At 43.9% G+C, this 15,445-nt stretch overlaps 1 protein-coding gene across 1 annotated transcript in view; it reads left to right on the forward strand.

Annotated features, from left to right (window-relative positions):
• Elp1 (elongator complex protein 1) overlaps nt 1–15,095 on the forward strand; it is a 41,066-nt gene extending 25,971 nt beyond the window's left edge. The window contains exons 23-32 of the mRNA XM_077700124.1: nt 1,179–1,302; nt 4,000–4,097; nt 5,979–6,180; nt 7,595–7,656; nt 7,994–8,056; nt 10,291–10,556; nt 11,498–11,640; nt 14,239–14,387; nt 14,805–14,883; nt 14,955–15,095. Of these exons, the coding sequence (XP_077556250.1) occupies nt 1,179–1,302; nt 4,000–4,097; nt 5,979–6,180; nt 7,595–7,656; nt 7,994–8,056; nt 10,291–10,556; nt 11,498–11,640; nt 14,239–14,387; nt 14,805–14,883; nt 14,955–15,022 (1,254 nt within the window). The 3' untranslated portion in view covers nt 15,023–15,095. The remainder of the gene's footprint in view (nt 1–1,178; nt 1,303–3,999; nt 4,098–5,978; nt 6,181–7,594; nt 7,657–7,993; nt 8,057–10,290; nt 10,557–11,497; nt 11,641–14,238; nt 14,388–14,804; nt 14,884–14,954) is intronic.
• Nucleotides 15,096–15,445: the final 350 nt, after the last annotated feature.

Below are 15,445 nucleotides of genomic sequence, written 5' to 3' on the forward strand. Positions count from 1 at the left end.
AAAATAAGAAACATCATATACTGCTGGTCCAGAGCTGGCGTAAGCTGCATTTGATCAGTTCTGGTCCATGTTTAAGTGCTTCTACATTTGAATTTTTAGTTACTGGGAAGCAAAACAAAAAGACAAATAGAACTTGAATAGCCCCACTTGTGACACCCATTCCACCATTTTTTTTTCTTTTTTCTGCTGACAATGTCACTGCACATTGTGTCACAAGATATGAAAGAAGAAGTTATTTCATTGTGCAAAGCACATCGAAAATTCCTTCAATTTTTGCCATGGTATTGGGTGGTCCGGTCAGCTTATATTTGGCTGAAGTTTACATGCACCATGGTGCCAGGGTTGTGTACCAAGTTGGTTCAGCTATGTGCTGTGGAGTCAGGGCCGTAGCCAGAGGAAGGGTTTGGTGGTTCGAACCCCTCCCGAAATCTTTTCCAGGCAGCACGTGAGCAATACTTACTGTTGCTTTCGGCAAAACTACCCCCTACCCAAAATCCATAACGCCCACTGAAAAAAATTTCTGGCTACGGCCCTGCGTAGAGCTGAGTCTATCTGTGCCAAGGACAAGAAGAGAAGACGAGGCTAGGATCAGGCGTGCTTTGTGATCGGTCTGAGCATTACCTTTGACTGTGCTTGTAAATATATTTAAGTATTACTGAGATCTGTGAGCTTCCTACCAGCATCTTTGGTACAGTATTGAGCTCAAACTTACAGATGAGAAATAATTTTTTCCAACTGAAAGGCATAAAAGAAGAAAAAAAAATGCGTGGGACATCAACCCTAGTGTCTGTCTCTTGCAGTGAATTCCTGGCTTGTGCTAAAGTTAGCAACAAGACCCACAAGAGCATCAAATGCTCAGTGGCACCTGAAATAAAAGCTGAAGTGTATTCTGTGCCGCAGGGGACTATAGGACTAAAAATATCCATAGGAAGAATGGCTGTAAAGCTTGGAAGTAGTTGATTGCTGGTAATTAATGCTTAGTAAGCAGAATAAGGGGAAAGTGAGTTACAGTTGTACATGTATTTTGGGGGGTGAAATTGATTTAAGGATATTGCTTTGAAATAAGCAAGTGTGAAAATGGGCTGAGAGGATCAAATAGCTGACCAATGTTGAACACCAGCTTGGTTCAGCTGCACTGTGTTAGGTTAACTTTAGATTTTTTTTGTCTTTGATTCCAGGATCCCAAAGAGTACGTTCCTTTCCTGAACAAGCTCAACAAGCTGGAGCCCAATTACCGCCACTTCACTATAGACATGCACCTAGAGCGATATAAGAAGGCCCTCAAGAACATCAGCCTTTGTGGCAAGTAAATTTACCTCCCACACTGTTCTTTTTTTTCTTTTTTTTTTTTCTTTTTTTGCCTGAACTATGTATACTCTTTGAGATTATTGGTCCGCAATTGTAGTGCATTGTAAAATTTTTTATCTGCACTGACGTGTTTTAATGCATGTGCTGACCAGGCCTTCGTTAATTTTATTTTCACCCTTGCTGCTATCCCACCAGGTTTCTGTACTTTTAAGAACAGCATGAACATGTCTAAGGAGCTTTCTATCTAAGACAGCAAAAAAATTTGTAGTCTGCGAGAGAAATTTAAAATTTGGTGGGTACCTGCCAGAAAAAGTAATGCGAAGTTGTCTAAAAAAGCTGACAGGATGCTCCACCTGGATAATTATTTTACAAAAATTGCTTGGAAGGGCTGTGCTTTCCCAGAAGTCTGGAAAAGCTTTGCTTCATAAAAGATAACTCTTACTCAGAAATCTCGTATCTAAAATAAAACTCTAAGGGACCAGTAACAATTGTTTTTGTTGTCTGTTCCTGTTTACTGCAATTTAAGGTCGCTGGGGGTCTATTTATAAAACAAAAGAACAATAGCTACGGCAATGTTGTTTTCATTGCCTTGATGAAGAAATTGTAAGCATGGAAATAAAAAGAAAAAAAGCCTGAAAAAGAAAAGCAGGCAGGCCATTTTACAAAATCGTTCGTTCACCGTTAGTTTATTTCAAACACAAAGAAAACGAACTGCTTAGAGAGTTCCCTCTGTAGCGTACAGTGGGAGACTATATAGGTATTGTACACATAATCCAGGCTCGTTGAGTTGGCATTTGGCCAGTTCATTCACCTCCTCCCCCTTCTTATCCATCACTAGACAGAGGTAGTATGTTTTGCAGTCATGCTGCTTCTGTGTTTCCTGGGATTCATCCTTCTGGTTCCAATTGCCTGCCTCTGCTCTTACTAAGATCATCATCAAGTGTGTATGCGTTTGAAGCTTAAAGTTTTGCCATATTTCGTCTATACATGTTTTCTTCGATGTTGACATCATCAGTGATTTATTTATTTACTTATTTATTTGTTTGTTTGTTTGTTTGTTTGTTTGTTTGTTTGAACTGCTCCCCAACAGCGCGAGGGCTTCTCGGGTGAAGCATTGGGTACATGAATATAAGGCATACAGGAGACAACATATAGGAAGGGAAACATTTCAAAAATGGGTAAAAATAAATGTGTGGATATATATACATATATGTAGATAATGGTGACTACTACACACTACCCCTCAGCAAAACAAGAAAGAAAACAAAACTTTGACCTGGCTATAATTTTCGCACTGTCTGTCAAATGGTGCAACGTTCAAAATCTTAGCTGAGAGCCTTTCAAAGGGACACAACTGTTAACCATGGGAAATAGTCCATAAGAAAGTACATTGTACGTAGACAAATGACGTCCAAACAAAAAATATGAATTGTAATGCGCAGAACCCAAAATTATGGTTTGTTGACATCATTTGACAAGTGGTATTGCTGCTACTCATTTTCATGACGAAGCCTGGCATGCTATAATTTGACTTATGTACGAAGAAATCATGTGGTTTGTGCTATCTGCTGCATACTTTCATGCCTGCGTTTTATTTTTCTGTGGCTGTACATGTTCCATAGCCATAGAAAGGTAAGACTTAGGGTTTCTAATTGGTTTTCAAAATAGTATTCAGTGGTGTGCCTCCCCACTGTAAAATCTGCTTTATCAGATCTAATACCTGTGCTACACATGCGTTTGAAAGGACATTGCAGTCGAATGACCTTCAAAATTTCACATGCCATTCGAACTGGAAGGAGCTCCGCTAATCTGCACAACAATTCTCAAAGGCAGTTGAAAGATTCCACGTGCGCCCGCCATGTCCTTGGTGTCACCACTGCTGCCCTGTTTCATTGTTGACAGTAATTTAATTTTAGAGTAAAATGAGCAAAAAACTGTTATTACCGATCAAATTGATAACAATCTTCAGGCGCGCACAAAACATGTGCTGACAGCCAGTATTTTTTTTTTCTTCGCAGCGCCGGTGTTGAGAGTACCAAGTTACCCTGTGATCATAGAGCGAGAGATAGAAAACAAAAGCAAGTGAGAACTTATGAAGATTGTGCACTTTAAATCCCAATTTTTACTTGTAAATAATTGTTTTTGAAATTATGGCTTGCAGAAACTGCTTCTGAGGGTACGACCATTCGCATTTCGAAGGCCTTTGAGAATTTCAACGGTCGGATGTCGTTCTCCTTCGACTCAAATGGCATTTCAAATACCTTTGAAAAACGTCGTGTAGCAGCTCGAAGGTGTCATTTAAGCCAAAGGACATTCGACTCAAAGGCCTTCGAAAGGCACATGTAGCACAGGTATAAGTCGCAGTGAATAATTTCATATGGAATACCCAGGGCATGAAGATCATGATTGCGCTTGCAGATCAGTAACTGCTGGGTGCAATTTGCTGCGTGACGCCGTCTCAACTGCAATGTTCATAGATGCGGCTCGCAGCATCGTGAGCTACCAGTTGGTGTGCATACGTGTCAGCAGATTCTTTCTCCGTGGCATCGCACTTCTGATACTGAGTGGATAGACATCTCACTGGAAGGAACAAAAACGAAACATGTTGTTTAGCTTAGACCTTTTCATGCTGTCGTCATTGTTCCAGTGCTCACTTGTGCTCATTTGTGCATTGTTTGGGGTCTCACTCAGGTCCAGCCCATTTTGACGAGTGCCTCAAGCTCATCAAATCACAGCGGTTGTACACAGCAGCCCTCAACCTCTTCCCTGAGGGCTCGCAGGAGAACAAGGTACCAACCTGTTTGAGTGGGCACTTGCTGAACTCTTTTCGTGCCACCGAAATTTGGCCCATTTTTAAGCGGCCCTAGCAATATTTTTCTTTTTGTTGAAGATGTCGTGTAAAACGTGTTGCAGCTCATGAGAATGTAGCCCTACAAGTGCTCATTTCAGTGAAAAAAAAAACATTCAGGAAAGCTTTCACTCACGCGCAAGACTTGAATGGCGAAGCTGCTGTAGGTGAGCATTGCTGGACATACTGTTAAGTTTCAGAATCATTGTTTATTTGCGTAGTTTCGGTGCTGGTAATCATCGTCATATGCATCGAAGAGGTCGTCGTCTTCTTCGCAGCGAGTGGTGGATACAAAGCCATCCTCATCATTTGTGGGGACCAGGGTTCTTACGGCCACCTAGCTCGCACTCGAGCCTCGGCCGCAAGGCTAGCTCCACTGAACACCACCATGGACCGCCAATTGACGTAGCGGCAGCGAACAGCAAGGAACACACAAGACACAGAAATTGCCAACACCGACGTTTATTGCACTGCAATAAGGACGTCGGGCGCGTCGCTCTACCACCGCCAAGACCACTTCAGTCAGGACAGGAGAAACAGGCGCGAGGGCGGACAAAGGAAGGTCAAAAAGGAACAACACGTACTTACAACCGCTCCCAATGATGGCTGGTATCCAAAGAGCCTTCCTGCGTCGTCCGCACCAGACCAGCCCGCTCGCAACTCCTAACAAACCGGTCATGTGAGGGGCTTGGCCGCGCCCCCGCTCTCGCAGGCATCCTCCCGGGGCGGGAAGCGCGCGGCCGCAGCGGAGAGAGAAATAGGGAAGATGGCGAACCTCCATAATTCCCACACATTGTAGGCTTGAACCATAGTGAAGCTACAGGATTTCTTTATAGGGAGGTGAAGCTCAAGTCTGCCGAGCAAGGGCAGCACTGATTTTATCGTGAAGCGGCAGCTTTGTCCTTTCCCAGAAGTCAGAGGGGTTCCCGCCGCACTTTCCACATGCTGGGTTGGGTGGCTCATGGTCTCCCTCAATTCGGGAGTGCGGGAAAGAGCAGACGCTCCCACAGTCATTTCACGATGTCTACAGTGGCAAAACTGAAAGGCAAGGCAAACCCCCAATATTGTTGCATGGTCGGCTGCCACAACAGTAAGGCAAAAGAGAAGAATCTATCCGTGAAATTCCACAGACTCCCTGGAGCAAAAGTGCACCAAAAGGAAAGACTGTAAGCATGGCCCACTGCGGCTCAAAAAGTTGGCACTTCCCGTCTTTCAGAATGCGAACTAATGTTCTAAAATTATGCCGAGTCTCCCTTCCATTTCCTTAAAAAATGCGTGCTGCCAATGATTCTTTCCTGCTATAATAAACAACTTGGGAGTTGTTTAGCTGGTGCCATTCGATAACATCCGTATGGCACTATAGCTTCACACCCTGCATGGGTGGAAAACAATAGCTTCTACCAGTCTGCCTGGCTGTGCTAGCTGTGTTCATTCTTGGTGCTATAACATGTTCTGGATAGGATTAAAACGAATTGATTGCTGTTTGTTTGTTTTTTCGCACATTTACTAATAGTAGTAAATCAAAGAGTTATTCACCATGTTCTGTGTATTAATAGTAATTAAGAGTTATGCACCGCAAGCTGCTCCGTTGTTTCCGTGAACTGTCACTCTAACCCGTAGTTGCACTTTACATAGTCAATTTCTGTGACGAGCGCTGCAAACAAAAATTTCCTCAAAGAGAAGCAAAATGGAAATGCGGCTTTGTAAGCGCACCCCATTAGTAGCGTGTGCCTTTTTAATGCGTCTTTCGTATGAGGGTCAGAAATGATACATTAACCAGAATCAGTCATGTTTATGTGCCCCCTGTGTCGCCCTTTGGCAGGAAGTGTGGGGCATCTACGGGGACTACCTCTTTGAGAAGAAGCACCACGAAGAGGCTGGCCTGGTGTACCAGCGCTGCGGGAAGCTGGAAAAGGCCCTGAGAGCCTTCGAGACCTGCCTCAGCTGGAGCCTGATGCTTACGGTGGCGTGCCAGCTGAACTACAACCACGACAGCCTGCAGGCCCTTGCCAGCAGGGCAGTGGGTGAGTCGGGGGGGGGGGGCTAATGCTCTGCTCATCTGTATTTCATGCGGGCCTCAGAATGTGACTATATTTCCTGGCAAAGGCAGTAGTTAGTCGGGAGTAGACTCGGTTCCGTACACATTGGGTTTTTCTCTGTGTTGTGAAACCCGATAATGCCTGATACCGTTTCACCCTTTTGAGCGACATTTATAAAACTTGGGTTAAATGCAAGTTCTCCGTGAAGATATTCCAGAAATCAAATAAGTATGGTCGTGAAGTGCAACTGTTCTCTGAAACAAAGTTATTCTGGCACGACGAAACTGGTATGATTATAAGCATAATTTCTAATTGAGGCTATACTGTGAATCTGCGCTATTCAAAAATTCTTCCTGCTTTGATAGCGCCCTTGAAAGAATTGCTTCAAAATGTGTTTCAGCTATAAATGTTGGAAGAGAATCACAAGAACACAAGTGCATCTGACCCATTGATAAGGCGTTGGTCAGTTTGATTTTATATCGCAGTTCAGCTAGATTTTAATAACTCTATTGAGTATCAACTGTACAGGCATTAAAGCAGATGATTTTGGATTTTTTTTTATGGCCATTTTGAGCTGCAGTGTAGGTAACTACTGTGCAGGTCAACCTAGCTTCACTAGATAAGGTTACACAGTATCGGCACTCTTTTCTCCCATTGTTCCGTGCCGCCACCATGATCATTGGTCAGTCGGCCTAACGTGACATTTGTTTACACTGCAACAGTTCGTGGGCGCACCACCATTTTGTTGTTTATGCGCTTTAATTGGTTAACTCTGGCAGTCTTAGCTTTTCCTCCTATCTCTGCGGCTGTGCGCAACTGATGTTGTTCCTAACGGGAATCAAAGATAATGCTTGTAGCAGCATTTCAGCGGCAGAAGCGTGTCTGAATATGCCGTTTTGCTGAACCTTCAGCAGTGTTGTTAACAAACGACCCGGTCAAAGTTAGCGGCGACGCAGTTGATGCTGCAATCTCACAACACTGATAAACACCAAAATGGCCGCAGTGCATGAGCGGCGGTACTCTCACTCCTTATCTAGGGACACAGGTCAACCCTATTAAATACTGCAGGTACAAAAGCACCGATGTGCAGTGGGGTCTTTTTTACCAGCATTAGCTCTTATTTCAGTCACCAGGCCACAAATTTTTGGCATTTCGTCTTACTCAAAACTCCGCTTATGTTGAAATTGTCAGTGGTTTTCATGACTTCGAGTTAAGGAGGGATTGCTGTACTTTTTAAAATAAATTTTTATTAAACGTTTGCTGTACCCGGCACTTCGAGTGTCCTTGCATACAGAGGAAGCCTACAGCAGGTTTTTACAGGCTTAAAATTTGATGTCACAACCCCTTTAAGCATTGCACCTGCCTTGTGAATGTTTTCTTCTCTAAATTACTTTTGCAGAGGCATTGTTGCTTGCCAAGCGCTACAAGGAGGCTGCTGAGATATGTGAAACATTCTTAAAGGTTTGTATCTGTTTTCCTTCCTAAAAGACACCTCAGCTTATCTTGCTCACCCACTCAAGGACACATGCTCAAAAGAGGCGAAATTTTCTGTCTTTGTAATGTACCAAGGGAAATGTCATGCATAATTTACTCGCAGTGCACAGTACAGCAAGCAACTGTTGTTCATTGTCCGAGTCAAAAACCAGCATCGCTTCATGTCGAGCAATGTCATTCTCAGTACACAGCAGTAGCTGTCATTGTTATAGGATATATCTGAGCACATTAGATGGCAGTTGATAACACTGTCTCGCAGTGTTGGTACGCTCATCTTTATATTCCTTTTCGATCTCTCACACAGGATGAGGACAAAACGCTACAGATCCTACTTGACGCACACATGTGGGACACTGCATTGTCCAAGGTATGTGGAAATGAATACGAAACGGGGGTACTCTGCAGATTTGCAAAATTGTGGAATGTTACTGCCACGTGGGCTATCCCAAATGCTGCGGAAGCATTCATCACTAAAATTCTCAGTTGTCTCACCCTATCGAATGTTGAGTGCAGTTTCATGCACTGTTTAATCAACAGTGATTGATTTCTGAGGCAATTTAGGTAATCTTGCCATATGCCGTTGGCTGCATTACATTGAGGCATGAGAAACTCAATACAGATCAGTACAGAGGCTGTTCTAAATGCGAATTTAGCAGAGCTGGATGACCAAGTGGGATTCACATGATGTCTTTTCACCAAGCTATTGGGGCACCGTGATTAGCATTGCTAGTGTGTACCAATATGAAGCGCCTGTTTTGAATGCACAGCACATTCATTTTTTCAAGTTTCCTGCAAGAAGGCATCAGGTCCATAGTGCAGCATATGCAGGGCAGTCTGTAGACTGCTTCACCTTTATACTATACATATGAAATCAAGCATTGTAGTCAGTTGCAGTGATACTTGGTTAAAATTTCTCTATCCCAAATGAAAAGGCATCACTTTAAACACCTTAAACCCGAAGCAGTTTTGCTGATAGCACCCTAGAACTTTTTGAATCGGAATTTTTAGATCTACCAGCCCTAGGGGTCCCACCAAAAGGAATGCTAGCAGCCATGGCGGTGGTCTGTGCGGCAACACACCTTTCACTGCACGTGAGATTAAAAAAGGTATTTAAGAACTTGTCCCCGGCTAAAACAGCAATGATGTTCAGTCTTTCCTATTCCTGTATGTGGTTTTTGAATCACGCGTTGAATTCGATAGAGTTGTTTGGTCATGTAACAAGTGTCGTATTTAGACACTATGCGTCGCAACCTTTTGGACTTCAAAAACTTTAGTGCAAAATTTAAATTATTATTGCCTTTTTATTTAGAAATTCCTTGCAGTTAGCCCAGTATATAAAGCGCTGGCTTTCATATGAGCTGGGTGACATGCACTCCACAAAAATCAGTTGTCTGTCTGTTCAAGCCGAGGCCCATACTGTTTAGCTAGTGTAATCAAATACTTAAAGGACAGCAGCCGTAGCTTTAAATAAACTAGGTGGTAAGCTTGACTAATGGTGATAGGTATAACTAGGAAGAGAGTGTCATAGATTAGGGAACAGAGTAGTGTAGGAGGTGCCTTAACGCAGGCAAAGAGAGATAAATGCACACATTTGCAGTGACGCATCAGGTGAGAGGCCGTGACAGTTAATGTGGCAGGTTTACAAACATGTCCCACGGCTGTTTCCGTTTTCGTGTGCCAAGCTGTGCAGAGATGCCTAAATACAAGACAGACATGGTGCTTACTTGAACTCTATGAACATAGGCTTATTAGAAGTCTTTGAGGCACTCTACTTTGATGTCAATACTTTTGTAAGAGACTCTGTGTACGTTTTGCATAATGCGTGGTCGGCATTGCACAATTGTGTGCGGTTTGCCTCATGCCAATGGACACCATCAGATCCCTTGGTCTTTCACTTACGTACACAGGGATGGAGGAGGACTTCAAGGTGATGCGGTATGCAGTTGTATTAACTAGTGGTGCCAGTGATGGTAGTCCTGAATTTTTTGAGAACGTCAACATGTTACTAGAATAGCCGACCGATTTTCTGGACCTGGAGGGGAACGAAAAATAGTCCGAATAAAAGAGCAGTCTGAAAAATCTGTGAGCCAATGCTCCTATGGGACAATTGGTCCGTTCCTCGGGAAAGTCTGGAATATCCAGCAAGTCCAAATTTTTGCAGTCCGAAAAAATGGTCGGCTACTGTATACATGGGCTTTTGGATTATAGTGTAAACACCTTTTGCTCTAACTGTGGGTGCAGGCCAACCGCAGAAGACTGACCACATGTGGACCACCCTAGCAACAGAATAGATATCAACAGAAGGACAAGAAGTAGGAGTTAATGAAGCTCACTGAAGGGATGAGGTAGCGAAATTTTGGGCCAAAGATTGTCCTTGGGTGACATGGGATAGGTAGTTGGAAGTCTATGGTAAGAGCCTTTAGTCTGCAGAGGACATCAACAGACTGCTGCTGCTTATGATAATGATGAAGTGAAATCGCGGCTGGTAGTACACTTTTTTAATCGCTGCTTCCTATTGGAAGAATTGTTGCAGGGCTTGTACTGTGCACAATGATGCTACAAAACGCCCCTGGTGTGGCTTTCTTCGTCCTCTCTCTCCAGATCCACCATTTTGGGAGGGTGGAGCTGGTGGAACGGCTGTGGAAGCCAGCCGTCAGGAGCGAGCACGAAAGCCTGCTGGACACGGTGAACTCCCTTGCGGGCACATGGTCCAAGCACGTGGCGAGGCTGATGCTCGTCCGCGAACTCAAGGCCAAGCAGGAGGAGCTAGGTGAAGGAGACGTGGACGATGGTGCTTTCTCTGATGTCGCAAGCGTAACTTCTAGGACTGTTGGTGGAAGTGTGACCGGCAGCAGTGCCATCTCAGGGTAAGTGGGACTGTCTTAGTCATGTGAAAGTGCCATCCTCAGTGTCTTGCTTTCATTATGGTCAATGTTGATTGATAGCATCAAAACTGTCTACATGCACCGTTTATTTGCCGGTATCAACATCTTGAGCTCTGCGGTGAGCCTTCAGTCATTATTTGGCAGCTTTGATGCGAGGGCAATAATAAATCCCTAAGATAATAATACATCCCTAAGCCAGCCCAAGATAATTTCGTGTGTATAAGCTGCACCAATAATTGACTAATTTTGGGATAATTGCAGCAAATTTTTCTCTGAGGTGCAGCTTGAACACAAACACATCACACCGTGATGCATGCGTCGTCACGGCCACACGTGCATTCTTCTTCTTGCTGTATTTTGGGTGGGTCACTGTCAGAGGCAAACGGAAAGTGAAGTCTTACTGTTTAATCTTGGACGCACCATTATCCTGTCGTATCTCGAGCAAACTTGCCCGTCCAAGTTCAGAGGCCAATCTTGCTAAAGTGAGAGTGTGGACGAGGATCGGATAACAGGTGCCATCCCTTGGAACTTGCCAACTATCTGCAAATCAGCTCAGAAAAAAAACAACAATATTGTTTTTTGCTGCAGTTTTATTTCCTTCCTGAGTGGGGGGGAGGTAATGCACTATTAGCAGAAAGAAGAAAAACCACTGTATGGTATGTTCGCTGACTGAGTAAACGTGAACGCTTTTATTACGTGGCCAATTGTATGAAAAGTATGAGGGGATTTTATTTATACATTCATTTATTTCCTGTGGGTGAAACAGGGCGTCGGGTTATATTCAGGGTACATACAAACACATGGTAGTTAAAATATTTAAATGTGTGGAGTTTAATAGAAATTGTTTCAGAAAGCATTGCTTTGTGCTGCTGTTTGCAACAGTTGCATTAAACTTAACTACAGCTTCTGACCTGCCGTTCCAGGTCCATAGCCACAATGAGGACATCGAGGAACCGCAAGAAACAGGAGCGCAAAAAGTACGTGCTAAAGGAAGGCTCCCGCTATGAAGACCTGGCACTCGTGATCGCACTCGGAGAGGTGTTGTCATCGGCTGACAAGCTACAAGGCAAGGAACCATAGCATGTTGCAAACTTTTTTGCGTCCGTTCATTACCAAGGGTAATGAAGAAAAAAATTGGCGCAGTTTGCACTTGTGGTGCAAAGCTGGAGATACAGTAGAGCTAGCGGCCCCTCTTCCTTCATCGGGAACCCACTGTTGCATCATCATCAGCAGCAGCCCACAGGACGAAGGCCTCTCCCATCTACCTCCAACCACTTCTGTCCCGCGCCGCTCCAGTCCATGCTTCACGTCCGAATTGGCCATCGTATCTTGGTGTCGACTCTGTTACCCTTGTAGTCCACCAGTTGTCGTTTCTCCTTACTACACGGCCAGCCCAAGTCCATTTCTTTTTCTTTATTTGGACTGCTATATCCTATACTCTAGTTTGTTCTCTGATCCCAGAAGCTTGTTTCCTGTCTATAAGTGTTACTTCGATCATTATTCGTTCCATGGCCCGTTGAGCCGACCTAAGTTTGCTTTCAAGTTGTTTAGTAAAGCGCCAAGTTTCCGCTCCATATGTCATCACTTCACATTTATTTCTGAACTTGCCGCTGAAAGTTCTCCATGACTGGCAGGCCCAGGTCGTTTCATCTGCGGGCTTTCACATCTCTCCCGAAGTGGACCACGCCGGGATGCGCTAGAACCCACGGCTAAGTACAAAGCCAATGCCTGTGCTACCAACCCCCCAAAAATTCTTTGTGCCCATAATGCGATGATAGCTCAGTTGGGTAGACGCTGGTTTCATAACCCGAGGGACCCAGGTTCGATTCCGACCACAGGAAGCGTTTTCGTTTTCTTTTTTCTTTCCAATTGGCCGCACATGTTATTGTTCTCCTCTGCTGCTAACCCGTACCCGTCGGGGCTTTGGTGTGGCCTGGTGGTTAGGATGCTGGTTTCACTGTGTAATGGTCCCAGGTTCAATTCCCTAACCACTTCTTTTTCTTGAGGGTTCATCGTTTTCTGTCTACGACAGACGGATTTGTGTCGGCTTAAACAGCTCTGTTGTTAACATGCACTCACCTGCAGCGTAATGCCGAGTAATGTAATGTCCCTGTCCCTGTCCCTGTCCCTTAATGTCCCTGTCCCTGTCCCTGTCCCTGTCCCTTAATGTCCCTGTGGGAAACCTAACCTTTAAGGGGTTTGTGATATGGCTTGTCACCATCAATAGAAATAACTGTGGAGCTATGCTTACGGTCTTTCGGACAAAACACGCTTTCTGATCTACTACATGCAGACAGAATCAATGGCACCATACGTTCCTGATGATTACATTGCATTACACTGATTCCCACATATACGTGGGATATGCCACTTTTGCTTCAGAAATACGCTCAATTGCTGGTAATTGAATCCACAACTTTGTATGTAGTACTATCATGGTTTAGTCACTGTGCCGCCACACAGTATTAGGAAAGTAATTATGTAACGGTGAACAGATTTAGCAGCTTATGCATATATATATGTTTGCCGGTATGAGGCATAAACCACATTTTGCAATACAAAATTGGCATTAAAGAAAAATGACTTTTACCAGTCTGTGTGCTTCAACTAAACAAACATAGCTGATATGTAATATTTAAATGCTTTAAGGTTACAGATGGCAGTGACGTTATCAAGGAGAAAGACCATTCCAAAGCTGTGATGAACATGGCAGGCCTGAAGAGTTAAGAAGCTGTGCAAACCAGATAGGTTTAAAATAATTGCAATAATTGTGCGAGCAGCATAAGTGCAATGGTGTTCAGAAACAAGCGCATTTAAACATATCTATAAGGTGTATGAGCTGTTACAAGGAGAAGTGAAATCATGCATAGCCTGTAAAGATTTCCTGATCTTCCATCACCTACTTTTATTATCAACGTTGGCATTACAACACTGCAGCAGTAGCCTGCTTCGTGGGAGCTTATCTACTTTAGTGTCCCCTTAATGCCACACTGTTTGTTGTTTTAAGGGGGGACACTGCTCTTAAAAAAACTTTTTTAATTTTGGAGTAAACTCTGTGAAACTTGTCAGACTTGTTGCTTTTCCTCCACTGATTTCAAATATGGCATTATTTTTTTTGTTGGTCAATTAGGTCCCGAGATAATTAGAGGTAATTAACCATTTTTGGAGGAACAATAGACAAAACTGTGTTGGTCAGAAAACTGTAATCTTTACATTTTCCAACACTACGAACCCTGGTGAGTGCAATAAGACAATCGGTTTTTTTATGCGTCGCTTGGAACTAATTTTACAGCTCATTAAACCTTGGTGGCAACACTGGCAAGGAGCCATTTTGAGTGCCAACTTCAAACACTGAAGTTTAATGAGCTGTAAAATTAGTTCCAAGCGACGCATAAAAAAACCGATTGTCTTATTGCACTCACCAGGGTTCATAGTGTTGGAAAATGTAAAGATTACAGTTTTCTGACCAACACAGTTTTGTCTATTGTTCATCCAAAAATGGTTAATTACCTCTAATTATCTTGGGACCTAATTGACCAACAAAAAAAATAATGCCATATTTGAAATCAGTGGGGGAAAAGCAGCAAGACTGACAAGTTTCACAGAGTTTACTTAAAAATTAAAAGAAATAGTTTTAAGAGGGGTGTCCCCCCTTAATGTGCAGAGGAGTGCAGGGACCTTCTGCGTGCCCTGGTACTGTGCGGCCTAGACCAGGAGGCCAGGAGCCTGCAGCACACATTCTCCGTCCTGCTCGAGAGCATCCAGGCGGACACTGTTCGAGTTTGGCCACCAGAGACAGCTGACAGCTCACTGGCAAGTGCACCTTTGTAGGATCAAGCAGGTTTTCCGGGTCCGGGATAGCAACATTCAGTGGCTGCAATAATTAGGCCTTGTGCTGTGGATGCCTTATGTGGAGTAATAGGATTGTGCTGGATCTCAAACAAATTTAGAGCACAACGGGCTAGATTCTTTACTCATCATCTTGTACTTGCAAGAACAGCAAGAGACGTGGTAGCACAGAGTTAGCGCGAGCATCTGAGCTTGTAAATTGCAAGACAAGAAAATGGCTATTGCCGTAAGGCAGGGGTCGGCAACCTGCGGCATTTGTTAAAGTCGTACACCAAGTTAGCAGCATTTCTGTAACTAGCCTCGTCTTCCCATGAGTTTATGTGCCAGCTACGACTGTGCTGAACTAAGCTGCCACAGTGACGTATATTTCTTTTCGCCCAGCCCCTTGGCCCGCACTCCTCCTCGACACTGATTGCCGAGGCAGTACAGAAACAGAAGATCATGGAGCATGTAATATCAGGTATGCGTTTTGGGGGCAACAAGGAACTATTTTTGTAAGCGCATGGACGCTGAATTCACGATTAATTTCAGATCCAGCACTTCGCCGCCCGCCCTTACTTCGCAGCGGTACGTCCTGGAAACTGCAGATGCTCAGCTGACGAACTTCAAGTTGCCAAAATGGTGTATGGGAAATGTTGTGCATAATGGCTGGACATAAATTTTTAAAACAACTGTTTTGCGTGGTGTGATGAGAAAGTTGGCTTCCTGGCTTCCAATCTTTCTAACACAGCATAAACTTCTAGTGGTAAAAGTCGCCTGGTGTGCGTCTAGGAACAGGGAAGGCATATAGTCTCTTTTTATGCAGTTCTAAAGCGCTTCTGACAGCACTTGTCACATGACAAGCAGACCGAGGAACCACAAGCCTTATTGTTTCTGCCTCTGCGAAGTTCTGGGCGAGAAATTCTTGTACAGTTGAACCCCTTTATAAGAGACACGTACCGGGGAGCAGTTTCTGTCTCTTATACGAGATGTCTCTTATAAGCAGGGTACCATGTTTTCACTTACTAATCAGACCCTAGTTC

This window comes from Haemaphysalis longicornis, unplaced genomic scaffold (assembly GCF_048455015.1).
Source record: "Haemaphysalis longicornis isolate Haplotype H1 unplaced genomic scaffold, Haemaphysalis longicornis Haplotype H1 scaffold_2, whole genome shotgun sequence".
NCBI lineage: Eukaryota > Metazoa > Arthropoda > Arachnida > Ixodida > Ixodidae > Haemaphysalis > Haemaphysalis longicornis.